General features: G+C 44.8%; 1 protein-coding gene across 3 annotated transcripts in view; it reads right to left on the bottom strand.

Moving 5' to 3' along the window:
• Nucleotides 1-934: 934 nt before the first annotated feature.
• Nucleotides 935-17,264, bottom strand: part of Abcc5 (ATP binding cassette subfamily C member 5) — a 90,834-nt gene continuing 74,504 nt past the window's right edge. For all 3 annotated transcript variants that reach the window (XM_075968841.1, XM_075968860.1, XM_075968852.1), the window contains 5 exons: nucleotides 11,250-11,409; nucleotides 6,840-6,918; nucleotides 5,122-5,235; nucleotides 4,304-4,468; nucleotides 935-2,297 (listed from right to left, as the gene is read on the bottom strand). In XM_075968841.1, the coding sequence (XP_075824956.1) occupies nucleotides 2,196-2,297; nucleotides 4,304-4,468; nucleotides 5,122-5,235; nucleotides 6,840-6,918; nucleotides 11,250-11,409 (620 nt within the window). In that variant the 3' untranslated portion in view covers nucleotides 935-2,195. The remainder of the gene's footprint in view (nucleotides 2,298-4,303; nucleotides 4,469-5,121; nucleotides 5,236-6,839; nucleotides 6,919-11,249; nucleotides 11,410-17,264) is intronic.

Here is a 17,264-nt window from a genome sequence, read left to right as displayed (position 1 = left end):
TGTCTTCAATCCTGAGATTCTCTCTTCCAAATCTTGGATTCACTTGGCGAGGCTGTCTCTGAGGTTTTTGAGTAATAATGATATTATCTAAGTTCATGATAATCTCAACTTAGTGATTCTGTTTTGACTTTCATGTCCTGAACTCTTCATTTCATTTACAGACTTCATTAAGGTATTTATTCATATCCTTTTTAACATGTGAACATATCATAATGGCTAATTTTGAAATCTTGTCTTGTGCTTCAGTCATATGGTATTTCCCACAGACTGCTGTAGTAGGGCTGCTAGGTCTGGTGGAGACATACTGACTTGGGTGTTAATGACAGTATTTTTCTGCTGGTGTCTCAGCATCTGGGTTTGGGATGACTGTAATTCTAAGTGTTGATGTCTGGTCTTGTCTTTGTTGGTTGTTAACATTCCTTGGTGTCTGCTGCCCTCTCTGGAGCTCAGGAAAGTGTTGTGGTTTTGGTTTTTTTCTGAGTTCCCACCATGTCTGTCCACGTTGGGTCCCAGGTAGAATGTGTTTCTAGGTATTAGGGGTTGACACGAAGGAATGGGATGGGCTAGATGGGGGGTGTGTGTGAGGGCACTCAGAAAGGAGGAAAGCTGGCTCCACTGCAAGGTTTGGTAGAGTTTCCAGGGAGTGAAGTCAGAAAGGGAGGACAGAGCCAGCCTGTGAGTGATCTGCTACAAGGCTAGGGATAAGGCTGGGGAATCTGCCGGTGCTTCATTTGGTGGCTACACCGAGGAAGGCAGGCTGTAGAGCCGTAAGGCCCATCACACACAGCTGGGGGTATTTGGGGCCCTGTGCCCCCTGCAAACAGCCCTTTGAACATAATTGCATCAGCAGGCGCTAGAACCCAGGGCTCTAGTACTGCAGAGCCATTCAGAAACACCTCGCCCCCTCCCAGAGAACTATTTTATACCACGAGAGTTTTACAAATCCAAAATAATTTTATTCACTTTTTCAGATTTTTGCTTTCATAAGGTGTTTAGCAAACATGCTAAGGCGACAGAATGTCCAGTTGGTCACGACATGCAACGCTGACCACTTGACTGATGACAGTGGTGACCACACCCACCCAAGCTACGGGCCCCAGAGCACAAAGGGGGTCTGCAGGAACACACCAAACCACACAGCAATCAGCAACCTGAGGTAGGTCTCTTTACAGTACAAAAAACTTCTACACCAGTGAGGACACTGGCTAGCAAGAGCTGCTGAGGGCCGCAGACTTTGCAGAGGACACTGACGTGAGGAAGGACGGACCCCACAATCCTGAGCCCTGTCACTGAACTCTGGAGGTGTGGGATCAGGCAAAAGAAAATGCCACCTACAACAGCAGCAGTGGACCCTAGAGCTGGGAGAGCTCTGTGGTGGCCAGCGCTAGGAACCTGAAGCATGGGACACTGGGAGCAGTCTGGATCTTTAAAAACAACAGCAGGAGGAGGAAGGCAGAAGGAAGCTCTCCCCTCTGAGGAATGCTATGGTTCTCATTCCTGAGAGGGAAAGGGGCGGGCTTTGCCCCAACGCTCTAACAGAAACAGGAAGTGACAGCACAGGAAAGCAGGAGCCCTGAGAAGCCACGGTGCTCTGCAAGGCCTCCCACGGCTCAGCCGCACTGGGTTCCCACCGGGAAGTCCAAGGAGCAGGCCAGGAGGGCTCACTGCTGTCGCGTGTCCTCTGGACACCTAGAAAGCCCAGCACCGTGAACCGAGCAGCTAGAGAACGAAACACTGACTTTCAACAGCTAAGAGCAAAAACGAGATCTCTAGTGCAGTCGGCTGTACAAAACGATAGAAATGAACGTGCACTGCCCGTAGCACAGTGCTTGCTTTAATAGAAAATAAACTGCTTACATTTTTCCTGTAAATATAGGCTATTTACAGAATTATATATAGACATAGCTACACATATAAAGCTTCATTATAGGCCACTGATACATTTATAGTAATGGTTCCCTGAACCTCTTAAGAGTGCAATTAAGAACAAAAACTAAATTTCATTTACATGAATAGGGAATAAATACAATAATCAAAATATGATTTTCCCTAAAAGTGAAACACACCGCTAATCCTGAACTGTTGTGTGAGAGATAAAACCGGGAAAGGCAAGGTTTCAGCAGGACAGGATGAGGGGGTCCAAACCAGGAAGAGAATGGCGACGCTCTGAGGAGAGACCTCACGGATGGCCTGAGTCAGCCCTTGACAGCCACCTTGTTCTCTGCAGCAGCAAACATGGCATAGAACCTTGAGCTGTCGTTGGACAGAAGGACAGATGGGGTGTCGAACTCCACCACCTGCAAAGAGGAGACATGTCAGGTGTGACTGGCAACAGTGGCAAACCTCAAAGCCCTGGGGACAGGACAGAGGAAACTGAACTGGCCTACAGCACCCAGGGAGCGAGAGAAAGGTCGGAGAGATTGGATATGTGCTTCCTTCACACACAACCTAAGTCTCTCGCCTGGAAGAGTATAAAGAAACCCATCGGTACGGCTCTCTAATACAAACTACAGGGAAAGTGCAGCTCAGGCTGAAGGCAAGCTGATCTGACTCCAGTCAGGAGAGGAAGCACTCAGGATGCTTCGTTGGCAGGTAGAAAAAGGAAGCAAGGAACGAACACATCTAATGTCTGTTTTCTTGGTTTTTCTACCTTTTAAAAGAGTTGTGTTCTATTTAATCTCTACATCCACAAAAATAGCACTTCATATCAAAGTTATAACAGAATCTTAGTACAAGAATCATTCAAACAAGAATAAAGTCCTAGCTAGATTTTTGTCAACTTGACACAAGCTAAAGTCATCTGGGCGGAAGGAGCCTCAGTTGAGAAGACGCCTCCCTAAAATCATCCCTGAGGCAAGCCTGGAGGGCGTTTTCTTAATCAGTAATTAATGGGCCCAGTCCATCGTGGGCAGTGCCATCCCCGACTGCAGGTTCTAGGCTCTATAAGGAAGCAGGCTGAGCATGCCGTGTGAAGGAAATCAGTATGCAGCACTCCTCCATGGCCTCTGGATCAGCTCCTGCCTCCAGGTTCCTGCCCTGTGTGAGTTCCTGTCCTGACTTCCTTCAATGAAAAACAGTGATGTCAAAGTGTCAGCTAAATAAATCCTTTCCTCCCCAGCTTGCTTTTGGTCATGGTGTTTCATCATGGCAATAGAAACCTTAACTAAGACAGATAATCACAGAATATTAATGTTAAACTGACTACAATATAAGGGAAAAAACTTAACTTTAAACTTTCTTGAATCGGCTTTCAAGATTAGGCAGAACCCACCCTATCAATGCTTCGCTCAATATGTCCCACAAATCAAGAGAGAGAGTGGCATCGGGGGAGTCACTGGTCTGAGTTCAGTGACAACTCTTCTACCTTCTGTGGTCCTGAGCTCACCTCTAACACACAGAATTCTCTCTGCTTCTTCTCACTGTGAAGAACTACTGAGCACTGAAGATGAGACATAGGCTCACTGAGCATGCCAGACTACACACAGTAGAAGCAGATATTATGGTGCTATCACTACTATATTTTATAATATGGATATATTATAATATATATTGTAACAAGTTACCCACCATACATGGCTTATTTCACACACACACAAAGGTATTTATCCACATCATTGTACTTAGCAACTAGCTATTGTGCAAAGAACTACAACAGTGAGCATTAATGGGGGCCTGAGGGTGAGTGAGCCTGAGTCCCTTTCTTAAGAGCTCTCCAGGGAGGCGGAGCTCATACAGATGATGTCAGAGATCTACTATAAATGGATGAATAAGGCCCCAGGTGTTGTGGAAGCTTTGACATTTAAATCATGTCTTCTTCTAGGGACAAGCAGGTTTTTAAGCTGGCAGATGGAACAGTCGTGTGAAGACGAAGGTGAAAATGCAGGAAGGATACATAGGCAGTGGCCCCTTAGTGGGAAGTAAAAGAAGGCTTGGCTACGACCAGACCGTGGGAAAGCGTGGAGAAACTGGAAGAGAAGTTTGGCACCACCACATGGTAGCATAAAGCAAACCCAGGGTGGCTGCTGCTGTGGTGGCTTTGAGAAATTCTTGTGCACGTGACCAAGTCACTAAAGTGCAGGTGCTGTCTGGCCTGCCACTGCTTATAAGTCACAGCAGAATAAGTCATAACAGCATCACCCGAGGCAGGAGGACCCTGTCTAATCGACAAGACCCAGAACTAAGCTGCCATGGCTGCTATGTGAATGCCCAGAAACATGAAAATGACAGGCAGTCCCTCAACGACAGGAGCCTCTTTTCTTCCCAAGGGCTCAGGCCAAGCTGAAGCTCCCGCGGAGCCTAATACCTGTCCCTGGGCCAGCACCATAATCCTATCAGAGCCCAGAACTGTGTGCAGGCGATGGGCAATGGTCAGCATGGTGCAGTCTGCAAATGCTTCCCGGATGGTCTCTTGAATCAGTAAGTCCGTCTCTGTGTCCATAGCAGCAGTGGCTTCATCTAAAATCAGAATCTGCCAGGGAAGCAGAGGACAAACAGATCCAATTACTGCCTTAAGCATCCTTGTTAATCCCAGTTCCCTAAAGTGTATTTCAGTATTTAAATCCCATACTATGTACTATTACCAATTCATAGGGTTGCACATAGATGTGAAAATGCTCCTTGCTTACAATTCACAAAACCCATGGTTTGCTCAATTTCTACAAAAGGAACAGACACACATGTAACAGTGATCTAATCCAACACTCCCACATTCTCCGTGTTCTCCATGTCTAGGTTAGCTTTTCTGAACATCCTTGCCTGTTCGTAAAATTAAAGGTTCATGAGGAGTTCCACCTGATGAAGTCTCCTTCAGCCTTTAACCTGCTGGGTCTGCAGTTCTACAAGTCCTCATTAGCCAGAAACAAAGTCGACCTTGAATTCCAAAGGCTTGGGGGAAGGTGAAAAACAAGGGAGGCAACGACAGGGAATGTGCTCAACACACATACACATCCAAAAACTTGAGATGCCTCAAACCGGTATGCCAAGTGGTGATAAGATTAACTTAGAAACCGCTGGTCAGAAAGTACCACTGGGCTCAGAGTCCAGCGCCTCTAGGCAGGGCTGCATCTTAGGGCTCCAGCACCTCACCGCTGCCCACCTCATGAAACCTGCTGTGACTCTCACCTTACAGTGACGCAGCAGGGCCCTGGCGATGCACAACAGCTGCCGTTCGCCAACCGAGAAGTTGTCCCCGTTCTCCATCACTTCAGATTCAAGTTTCAGAGGTAGCTGGGCAATCTAGAGAGAGGAGAGGGGTCAGAAGTGTGAAGATACAAACCACACCTTTAGAGGAGAGAGGTCAGAAGTGTGAAGATACAAACCACACCTTTCAGGGGTGGGGCTCACACCTATAAGCTAGCACTTGGGAGGCTAAGACAGGAATACTGCTTAAGTTCAAGTCAACATGCACTATACAGAGAGACCCCATCTTAAACTGCCCCACCCTTATAAGGAAATAAGTTATTCTGAAGCAGATGAAAAAGAATCAGTCTGATCATCTGAAAGATCCATGTGGTCACATGTGTACCAGGACCTGTATTTTCTAGGGCCATTCACCTTTGCAATATACTGTTCTGTTGGTTTCATACAGTGAAAATATCCCAGAAATTCAAGATCCCATTGGATGGTAGGCCCTTATGTTTGGTTCTAAAAGTACAGTTTTGCATGAGATGGGGCCCTACTCCCAAAATCCAAAGTCTGGCCCACGCTGGGAGCCTTTTCTTTTTCTAAGCATCATGGAACCCATTCTTCAAATGAAATTGAGGCTACTCGATGGAAGATGGAAGCAAGGCTCACCTAACTGACCAGGGCAGTGGATACTAAACTCAGGATCAGTGGTGCCATCTGCAGACTGGGGGCTGGCAAGGGTCTTCTGGGTCGTTCCACTACTCCCTTAATCTACGTTACACCACATGCTACAGAATCAGCAAGAAATTACAGATCTTTTGTGTATATATGGATATTACACTATTTCTGTTTTTTGTTTTTTTATTTTTATTTATTTTATTTTGAGATAGGGTTTCTCTGTGTAACAACCCTGGCTGTTCTAGAACTCCTTCTGTAGACCGGGTTGGCCTCAAATTCACAGAGATCCACCTGCCTCTGCCTCCGCAGTGCTGGTTTAATCAAAGGAGTGTAATCGCCCCACCCGGCAGATGTTATACTACTATAATAGATAGAATTATTAAGGTCTGAGTAGCGATCATTAATATATTCTTAGTCAATGGAGAGTATGGGGTCAAATATGGCCATGCGCAATGTGGGAGGTGGGGCTGAGAGACCAGCTTTAAAACTTTATTAAATTTGTGTATGTGGGGTGGGGGGAGAAAGAGAGAGAGAGAGAGAGATTCTGCAAGTGTGGAGTCAGAATATCTGTCGGGTAGTAGAAGATATATGGGAAGTAGTTCTCTCCTCCCTCCAGGTGTATCATTGAACTTGAACTCAGGTGGTCAGACTTGTTGGCACATGCCTTTACCAGTGGAGCAACTCACTGGAGAAGACACTGATTTGGGGGATGCATGGGAAATGCCTGCTTAGAAGTGTTCTTCTCCAGACCTCCTGGAGGAGGAAGAAGGGATGACTGCTGGAGAAGAAGGAGCCAGACAGAGGAAGGAGCAGCGAGCAGTGCTCCCACATCCCAGCCCGCGATCCCAGCACAGCCCTCCCTCAGGTAGAGGGACAGCAGGGCTCCCACATCCCAGATCCCAGCACAGCCCTCCCTCAGGTACAGAGACAGCAGGGCTCCCACATCCCAGATCCCAGCACAGCCCTCCCTCAGGTACAGAGACAGCAGGGCTCCCACATCCCAGATCCCAGCACAGCCCTCCCTCAGTCACACTTACACATTCTTTCATGTGTGTCCTCTCTAGTGAGTCCCAGATCTGGTCTTCCGTGTACTGGTTGAAGGGGTCCAGATTTGATCTAGGGAGAAGTGTAAGAGAAATTGCTCAGAGGCCAGTGTTTAACAAACCACATTCCAGTGTCTGTCTGTAGTTAAACAAGCACACACAGAAAACTGGATTCCAACTCTAAAGGTCACAGGTGTCTCTCATGGAGTCACAGGACAACACCTGAAACTGGGGTCCCTATTCTATAAAATCTAAAGTCTTTGATTTTTAATGCAAAGAACACAAGTTGAGAAGAATTTATAAATACAGATATGAAAACACAAAAGAAACACCAGTATGTTTTAATTACCTTCAGTGACACCTAGAAACATGATATCCTTCAGATTCTCTTTCTGTACAAATGTAGAAAAATGCCTTCTTCTTCACTTTTTATTACTTCTTCGAGAATTCCACATTATGTGAAATAAACACCACACACACACACACACACACACACACACACACAGAGTGGGACTTTGTGCCCACCTTCCGTCTTCATACCTCCCAACTCCCTAAGGACCACACAACTAGGTGTGAAGAACCACTTAGCTCTTCCTTGAGACCCTCTTAGCTCAAGCCATTCCTCTCTGACACCCACTGACCTCCAAACCCTCGGCACCAGGCAACCCACAGCCATGCTTTCCTAAGATCCAGAGAGAGCAACAGAAACCAAGGAAAGGAACACCCAGCCAACAAAGACAAGACCAGATATCAACATCTAATTTCACCTTAATCATCCCAACCCCAGAGGCCTACACACGAGCACAAAAACGGGATCATTAGCAGCTGCGACAATATGTAGCCACCAGAATGCAGTGACCCTACCACAGTAGGCCCTGAGAAATGCAATACAGCTGAAGTCCAAGACAAAGTCCTCAAAATAGTAACGTGAATGTTCTTAAGGACCTTAAAGATGCTATGAATAAATCCCGCAATGAAGTCTGTGAGAACACAAATGCTTGAATGAAACAATGAAAACACTTCAAGACATGGAAGTGGATTTTAACAAAGAAATAGGTTAACTAAACAAGGTCTACAGTGAGATAAAACTGGACATGAAAGATTTAGGCAGTCAAACAAAAACCTCAGAGGTAAGCCTCCCCACAGACTACAAGGGATAGAACAGAGACTCAGGCACTGAAGACAAGCTAGAAGATAACGTTGGATCCAAGTATAAAAACATCCAGGAAATCTGGGACACTGAAATGACCAAAACTATGAATAATAGAGATAGAGGAAGGAGAGAAAAACCTAGGTCAGAGGAACAAAAGTATTTAACAAAATCATAGAAGAAAATTTCCCTAACCTAAGGAAGGAGGGCCCTACAAAAGTATAAGAAGCATGCAGAGCACCAAACAGACAGGACCAGACAAGAAAGTCCCCATGACACATAATAATCAAACATTATACACAGAGAATAAAGAAAGAATATTAAAAGCTGTAAGGGGGGAAAAAAGCAAATAACATAAACACAGACCCATTAGAATAACACCCAACTTCTCAGTGGAGACTTTAAAAGCCAGAAGGGCATGAATAGATGTTCTACAAACTCTAAAAGACCACAGATGCCAGCCCAGACTACTGTGCCCAATACTACTCACAAGATGAAGAAAGAAAAAACATTACACAATAAACCCAGATCTAAGCAGTATCTATTTATTTACCAATCCTGTTCTACAAAAGGCACTAAAAGAAAAACTTCACCTCTACGAGGTTAATCACACCCAAGAAAACACAAGTAATAGACAATATTACAATAGACACAAGTAACAGACAATGCCAGACCAGCAAATCCAGAGGTGGGGGGGTGGCCCACAACAACAAAATAACAGGAATGAATGAACACTGATCACTGATAACTTTCAATATTAATGGCCTCAATTCGCCAATAAAAAGAAATAAATGGACAGAATGGATTAGAAAACAGGATTCACCGTTCTGCTGCCACCAAGAAACAAACCTTAATAACACAGACTGACGACTGACATCACCTCAGGATAAAATGACAGAAGAAGATATTCTAAGCAAACATCAAAGCAGGCAGCATCACTTTAATATCTGCCAAGACAGGCTACAAGCCAAAACTAACCAGAAGAGATAGGTAAGGACAGTCCATATGTGGGGACATGACAGCCAGACCTAACCCGATGACAAGGTGTCACTGCCTGCTCTATCCCAATCAATTAGACACTTCCCCCAGAGTTCTCAGACCTGTGTAATAATTTACACACGTAACTCCCCTGTGATGGCTGAAGAAATTTAGTATGGTACCTTCTCAGCAGTTCATGGAACTTCTTTCAAAACTGACTACACACTTGGACACAAAGCAAGTCTCAACAACTACAAAAAATTCTAATAACACTCTGAAATCTATCTGACCACCATGGATTAAAGCTGGATATTAACCACAGAAAGTACACACACTCATGGAAACTGAACAGTGCACTGCTGAATTAAAAAAGAAAAAAGATAAGACAAAAATTAAGAACAAGAAAACTTTTCAGAACTGAAGAAAACATGAACAATGAAAAGCATTCTAAGAGGCAAGTGCATACAGCACTAAGAACCTGTATCAAAATTCAGAGATCTGCTGTTAACAGCATACCTGAGACCAGGAGGAGGCTGCAAGAAATAATCAAACTCAGAGCTGAAGTCAATAAAATACAAACAAAAAACAATACAAAGAATTATGAGGGGCTGGAGAGATGGCTCAGTGGTTAAGAGCATTGCCTGCTCTTCTAGAGGTCCTGAGTTCAATTCCCGGCAACCACATGGTGGCTCACAACCATCTGTAAAGAGGTCTGGTGCCCTCTTCCGGCCTGCAGGCATACACACAGACAGAACATTGTATACATAATAAATAAATAAAATAAATATTAAAAAAAAAGAATTATGAAGTGAAGAATTGGTCCCTTGTAAAAAATCAGTAAGGCTAATAAACTTTTTAGTCAAATTAAATAAAAGATGGAAAGAGAAGATCCAAATCAATAAAATTAGAAATAAAAGCTGGGCAGTGGTGGCGTACACCTTTAATCCCAGCACTGGGAGGCAGAGGCAGGTGGATCTCTGTGAGTTCAGGGCTAGCCTGGTCTACAGAGTGAGATCCAGGACAGCCAGGGCTTCATAACACAGTGAAACCCTATCTTGAAAAAAAAATAGGCAATTTTATCTTTGGTATGTTAACAAATTTCAGAAAAAAACATATTTGAGACTAAGCATCAAAGATAGAAAAAAATGTTAAATATATCAAACTATGTGCTTGCCAAAGGGAGACTCAGAAGCAGAAGCTCTGCTCATTGGTAGAGCAGGAACTTTGCAGAATCCTGGGTTTGAAGTAGGGATGAAGTAGAAAAGACCAACTCTTAGACACAGGTTCATTTATTCACTTGAAGCATTGATTGTACTGTCCATTGCCAAGCATGACTTCAGTTGCTACCTGGAACACAACGACCTGGAGAAATACCTGAAGGAATATGCCATTGCCCTTAGCAACCTGACCCCAAAAGCTTACTTATACGTGTCAACTGTAATATACAGCTTTGAAAGCCATGCATGCTTCTGTTGGCCAGCCTGCTGGCTCCACCTTGAGGTTACAGAGGCTAAGATGAGCAAGCAAACTGGACTTAGGACCCAAGCCTTCAGGAGCTGTCCTGGCTTTGCTCCTCCAGTGACATCGTTCTGCCACTCTGACGGGTGTCAAGAGTGCTTAATAGCTGGGCGGTGGTGGCGCACGCCTTTAATCGCAGCACTTGGGAGGCAGAGGCAGGCGGATCTAGGTCTACAGAGCTAGTTCCAGGACAGGCTCCAAAACCAGAGAGAGACCCTGTCTCGAAAAAAGCAAAAAAAAAAAAAAAAAAAAAAGAGTGCTTAACAGAGATTCCCATAATGGGCTCAGCTCCCCGGCACAGGAAGAAGGCAAGAAAAAGAAAGCTAGTTGAAAATGAAAGAAACGACGGGCGATGAGTGGTAGCAATGCAGGAAGGAGCTCTCGGCCCGCGGAGAGGTGGCGTGACAAGACGGGACACAGAGACTAATGGTGGCACCTACCATTCGTGCCCTTATCACTGGTTAGGCTCAGAACCTACAGTGTGCTTAGGAATTTACTCAGTCTACACCACAACAGGCCTTCAGAATATCTCCATTTTAGGGGTGAGAAAACAGACTCAAGAGTGGTAACTTGTGGAAAGTTCACGGGACAGAAATCTGAGCCACACCTCTCTGCGCTCTGGACCCCTGTGGCAGAGCCAGGGTGCACCTAACTAAGCAGCCTGTGGAGCAGAAGCATCATCACTGCAGAGAAATCAGACTCCTGAGGAACACTGGACCCAAGGACATGGGGTTTCCACCCCAGGGGACGGCTCTTACCTGACAGTGCCGCTGAACAGGACGGGCTCCTGAGGAATGATGGACAGTTTGCTTCGGAGGTCAGCCAGGCCGATGTCACTGATTCTCACTCCATCGATCTTGATGCAGCCTCCGGATAACTCCACCAGACGGAAGAGCGCCATCCCCAGAGAGGACTTCCCTAATGAGTCAAACAAGCAGGACCGCAGCTCTATGAGTGACTTCTGAAAGACAAAACTAGCTTACTGTGGAAGCTAATGTCAAAAACATCTGGAGTCAACGAAAACCTAAGCCGCTGGGCACCGAGGTGAGGGGTTTCTTGACTGGATCCTTTGAGGCAAGACCCACCCTAAATCTGGATCACACCTTTTGAAGGCAGCCCACATCAAAGGACATGGAAGAAGGAAGTATTTGCTTCTTTCTTGCCTTCCCTCTGGATGGCAAGTTCACCTGTTCTGCTGCTAAGACATTCCTTTGCCTGTGTTAGAGCCTACTTCTCAGGGAACTCCATGTAGACTGATGGCCATCTGAGACATTCAGCCTTGTGGACGGAAGAACTACCAGATTCTTGGCCTTCCTGTCGTTGCAGCCACTGTTGGACTAGCCAGACTACAGCTAATGCCACTCTTATTAACTGCATATATACAGATATCCATCCCACCAACTCTGTTCCATTAGAAAACCCTGACTGTACAGATTGTGATACCAGGAGTGGTTCTAGAGAAACAGAATTCTAAGAATAGATTTTTTTCTAATAATTTTTATCATTTTCATTTTATGTGCATTTGTGTATTGCCTACACATATGCCTGTGTGAAGGTGTTGGATGTCCTGAAACTGGGGTACAAACAGTTATGAGTTGCCATGTGGGTGCTGGGTACGGAACCCAGATCCTCTGGAAGAGCAGCCAGTGCTCTTAACCACTGAGGTATCTCTCCAGTCCCCAGGATGGATGTTTTAAGTATCTGGAATAGGCTATGCAATTTGCCAATACCTACAGTTACTGAAGGCTCTTCTAGAGGAATGGAGTGCAAAAAATTCATGGTGTGAAGCCAGGCAGTGGTGGCACACGCCTTTAATTCCAGCACTCGGGAGGCAGAAAGAGGCAGATCTCTGTGAGTTCAAGACCAGCCTGGTCTACAAAGCAAGTTCCAGGACATGCTCCAAAGCTACAGAGAAACCTTGTCTCGAAAAACAAAAAACAAACAAACAAATTCCGTAATGTGAACTATTTAAGTAACTTACTGGATTTACACAACTCCACCACCCCACTCTACACACAGACTTCCCATATCCTCCTCCAGGATCTAGCCTGACCACTGCAACCATGTCTTTTCTGAAACCTCAGATCTATTCTGGGTTCCACAAGCAGTGCAGCAGCCTAGTCCGGGGTTAAGATCCTCCTTACCTAATCCCCAAACCATAGGACTCTCTCACATCATATTCAACCACACAGACCTACCCATCCCCACGCTGCTGGCTGAACAGGAAGTACATACTATGTCAACACCAATCTCCTCTGCCTACCTGATTTCATTCCACCCAAGCCATTTCCAACTTCCAGACCCAACCCACTTCATCTTCTCCCCAAGCCTGCTTCATCTGCAAAATACTCAGAACTAACAAAATAACAAAGGAAGTCCATATGCACAGATCTCGTCATAGGAACACCAACAATATGAAAGATGAAGTCAGTGTCTCCTCTCCAAAATCCACCAGTCTTGCAGAAATGCTTGCCGGTGAGAACTCCCCAGGTGAACTACAGGACACAGACTTAGGAGGACAATCCTAACCTCATAAAAACTGAAAACAAGGGGAAAGAGCTCAATAAACACCCGAGTGAATCCCAAAACACAGACACAGGGCTGATGGAAACGAGGGGGCAATCTAAAACTGAGAGGAGATAGAAACACTGAAGAGGACACAAGCTGAAATGAGGACAGAATTGAAAAACCCAAAAGCCCAATAAGAAAATGCAAAGGAATCCATTACAAGGAGAACAAATCAAGCAGAAGACAGAACATCAGCTCTTGAAGATAAAACAGAGGACCTAGACCAAATAACGGATCTGTTTCCCTGCAGAAACAAAATCCACCTATCTGCAGCCTGTTAGAAACACATCCTGCCTTAGAGTAAAAGGATGAACAAAAGTATTCCAATCAGATAGGACCAGGAAGCAAGGAGGCATTACTACCTTTTTTTGTTTGTGTTTGGAGACAGGGTTTCCGTGTGTAGCCCTGGCTGCCCTCAAACTCAGAGATTCACCTGTCTGTTGTGTTTCTTATCGTATTCTAGTAATAAAGTTTGCTTTGAGTCAGAGGACAGACCTAGCTGACCAAAATCAACTATAGAGGTCTCAAAGGACTGAGGAGCCAGGAAATAGTAAGGCAGGGTGAGAGAAGCTCTCAGCCCTTTGGAATGAGGAACTGAAGAGAGAGGAGGTCACTGGTGGCTTCTTCGGCACTTCTTACCCTGATATCTGACTACTGATTTTTTACTGAGAAAGAATAATTAGATAAACACTTCACTTGCCTCTGCCTCCCAAGTGCTGTGATTAAAGGTACTGCACCACCATCGCCTGGCTGGCATTGCTAACTTAATATATGACAAAATGGACTTCAAACTAAAACTAATCAGAAGAGGACAAAGGGACACTTCATTCTAATCAAGGGAGAAATTAACCAAGATGACATCAATATCCCAAACATGCACCAACACTGTGTACCCAATTTCATTTAAAAAAATCTATTATTCAATTTAAAGACACAGATAAACATCGTCTATTAATAGTAGGTGATTTCAATATGTAAAAGGTCAAAGAAATCATGGAAGAAATAAATTTCCTGCAACTAAATGAAAATGAAAATATAACACAACAAAACTTCTGAGATACACTGAATAGTCCTATAAAAGAATTTTATAGCTCTAAGTACCTACATTAAAAATCAACCTTCCTCTGAGGCTCTCTACCTGTTGTGCCTTCTACATCGCCCCTTTGCCAACCATAAGAGAGGGGTCTCAGCCTCCAAACCCTTAACAGCAGTCTGAATGACCTCTGAAAGTGGACTAATGGACCATCCAACTCATTCCTCTTCTTGCTACTCTAGACATTTTCCTGGGACTGTGATGGTCAAATTTGGTTGTCAACTTGACTACATCTGGAATTACCTAAAACCCAAAAATGGAGGACACACTTGTAATGGATTTTTGCTTAAAGTAGGAAGATCTACTTCTAATCTGGATCTTTGAGGTAGGAAGACACACTTTTAATCCAGATCTTGAGGTGGGAAGACATATCTTTAAACCAGATCTAATCTAGGCCAGGCCTTCTGCTGGAAGCCTATATACAGTATATATACAGCCTATATATAGTATAAAATGACATGGAAGAAGGAAGCTCTCTTTTGCCTGCTTGTCCTTGCCTTGCTAGCACGTCCATTCCTTCACTGGTATTAGTCTCCTTCTTCAGGACTCCAGCATACACTGAAGACCAACCGAGATATCCAGCTTCATGGACTGAACAACTACTGGATTTCTGGACTTCCTGTGCACAGCCAGCCATTGTTGGATTAGCTGAACACAAGCCTGCAAATTATTCTAATAAACCCCTTTCAATATAGATTCTGTATTATAGAGAGATTCATTCTATAAGTTCTATTACTCTAATGAACCTTGGCTAACTCAGAACTCACAACTAAAGCAGCTGGGCTAAGGTGTTTCTTTGCATCAGTTAACTTCTGTCTCACTAGCTCATTTCAGATCTGCTTGCCATCCTTGAGGACCAACTTCATGCTTTGGCTGCTGCACTACTACTCCAAAATCAAAGGGGACTGTCTGACTTCTGCTAAGGATGGGATCTGTGCCCTCATCCAGAAACAATGCTATTTCTGTACCAACAAATCCAAACTGCTTCCAGATGGGTTCTAAAAACTTAGGCACCAGACAAAAATTCAGTGCACGCCTCCGTCTATGTATGGGCTTTTGGTTCCCTCTCACTCTGGCTCCTCCCCTTTATCGCTTCTTTCTTCCTTATTATTGTCATATACGACATGTTGCTGTTGTTTAAACTTTTTAATGACGTTCCTCTTGGATCAAATCATTGCCATTACTAGTTCCACATTAGGGCACTGGCTACCTGGCTAGGTCCCCTACAGGGTCTCCTAACTCTCATCTCATTTTACTCTCTTGTCTCGGGCCCCCGTCAATTGACTGTTTGCAAAGGTTTCTCTGGAGGGCATGAGGGCAACTACATAATCCAGCACAGCCAACAAGTAGAACCTACTCGTGCCACGTGAAGTCAACCCGACCTAGCCTTCCACAGATCCTGAAGACAGACCCCAACAACCCAACTTTGTCCCCACTCAACAGGAAACAGCATCCATCCCCCTTTCTTTCTGAGGCTCTCTGGGTCTGGAATAAAGGGCTAATAACCCAGAAACCTCAGGTGAGCCAAGAGACTCCACAAAGAAGCTTGTGGATGATAACATCTACAGGCAGTTGAGGACAGAGGAAGTTTCTGATGAGATCATCAAATATTTCCAACACTGAGCTGCAGATAGAATCTTCCACCCCCAAACTTCCCTTTTCTGCCTATGGAGCACCAAGCCCTCCATGCCTGGGCACACGCTCTCCACTACCCTTTACTGCTCTGATCGAATGGCAATCTGCTTCTCTAGAGTCCGTCTCCTTTTATCCACAAGTATTCTAGCTGGTTTTGTGTGTCAACTGGATACAAGCTGGAGTCATCAGAGAAGAAAGAGCCTCAGTTGAGAAAATGCCTCCATGAGATCTAGCTGATAGTGGGTGATGCCATCCCTGAGCTGGTGGTCCTGGGTTCTATAAGAAAGCAAGCCGAGGGGCTGGAGAGATGGCTCAGAGGTTAAGAGCATTGTCTGCTCTTCCAAAGGTCCTGAGTTCAATTCCCAGCAACCATATGGTGGCTCACAACCATCTATAATGGGGTCTGGTGCCCTCTTCTGGCCTGCAGGCATACACACCGACAGAATATTGTATGCATAATAAATAAATAAATATTAAAAAAAAAAAAAGAAAAGAAAAGAAAGCAAGCCGAGCTGGGCATTGGTGGCTCATGCCTTTAATCCAGCACTTGGGCGGCAAAGGTAGTTGAATCTAAATTCGAGGCCAGCCCTTGTCTACAATGTGAGCTTCAGGACAACCAGAGCTGTAACACAGAGAAACCCTGTCTTGAAAAATAAATAAAATAAAAAAAGAAAAAGAAAGAAAGGAAGGAAGAAAGGAAGAAAGGAAGAAAAAAAGAAAAAGCAAGGTAAGCAAACCAGAAAAAGCAAGCCAGAGAATAGCTCCCCGTAGCCTGCCATGGCCTCTGCATCAGTTCATGTATCCAAGATTCGTCTTTTTTGAGTTCCTGTCCCGACTTCCCTCAGTGGTGAACAGCAATGTGGAAGTGTAAGCCGAATAAACCCTTTCCTCCCCAACATGCTTTATGGCCATGGTGTTCCATCGAAGCAACAGAAACCCTAACCAGGACACCTGTCACCTCAATCAGCCCCATCTAACCACCTGCACCTGAAGAGCTTCACCATTCTTCTCTCTTTGTAGCGGACCTTAGGGCTGGAGATGGGGCTCCTGGGCTGGATGAATTACTATCCATGGGTTTAACTGTGCCCGAGTAATCAAGGCCGGAGAGCAGCACTCACTGCCAGAGACAAGGTGAGTGCAGTTACCATAACAGGCACCATAGGCAAAGCCACGTCCATAACGGCCTGACCTGTAATGAACAGCGCGCAAGCCAAGTGATTTTTATGGTGGTATGATCTGTATAGACCTTTGGTGTTTCTAAATATGAACTAGATAAGAAGTCTACTGCATTTCTGTTTGATCTGTGGAAGCAGAAAAAGTCTTGAACAAACGAAAGAAAGGCAATAAGGAACCTCAGCCTGTGAACAGACTAGTATTTTTCCTTGAATTAAAAAATCCTCCCTCCTCACCCTCCCTAGCAGCTGGAAACCTGCACTTAGGCCTGGCAGTTACTTAAGTCTTTACTAGAAACCTCATG

This window comes from Microtus pennsylvanicus, chromosome 1, assembly GCF_037038515.1.
Source record: "Microtus pennsylvanicus isolate mMicPen1 chromosome 1, mMicPen1.hap1, whole genome shotgun sequence".
Lineage (NCBI taxonomy): Eukaryota > Metazoa > Chordata > Mammalia > Rodentia > Cricetidae > Microtus > Microtus pennsylvanicus.
Note: the sequence above shows the minus strand (reverse complement) of the source record. Positions and strands in the feature narration are given on the sequence as shown.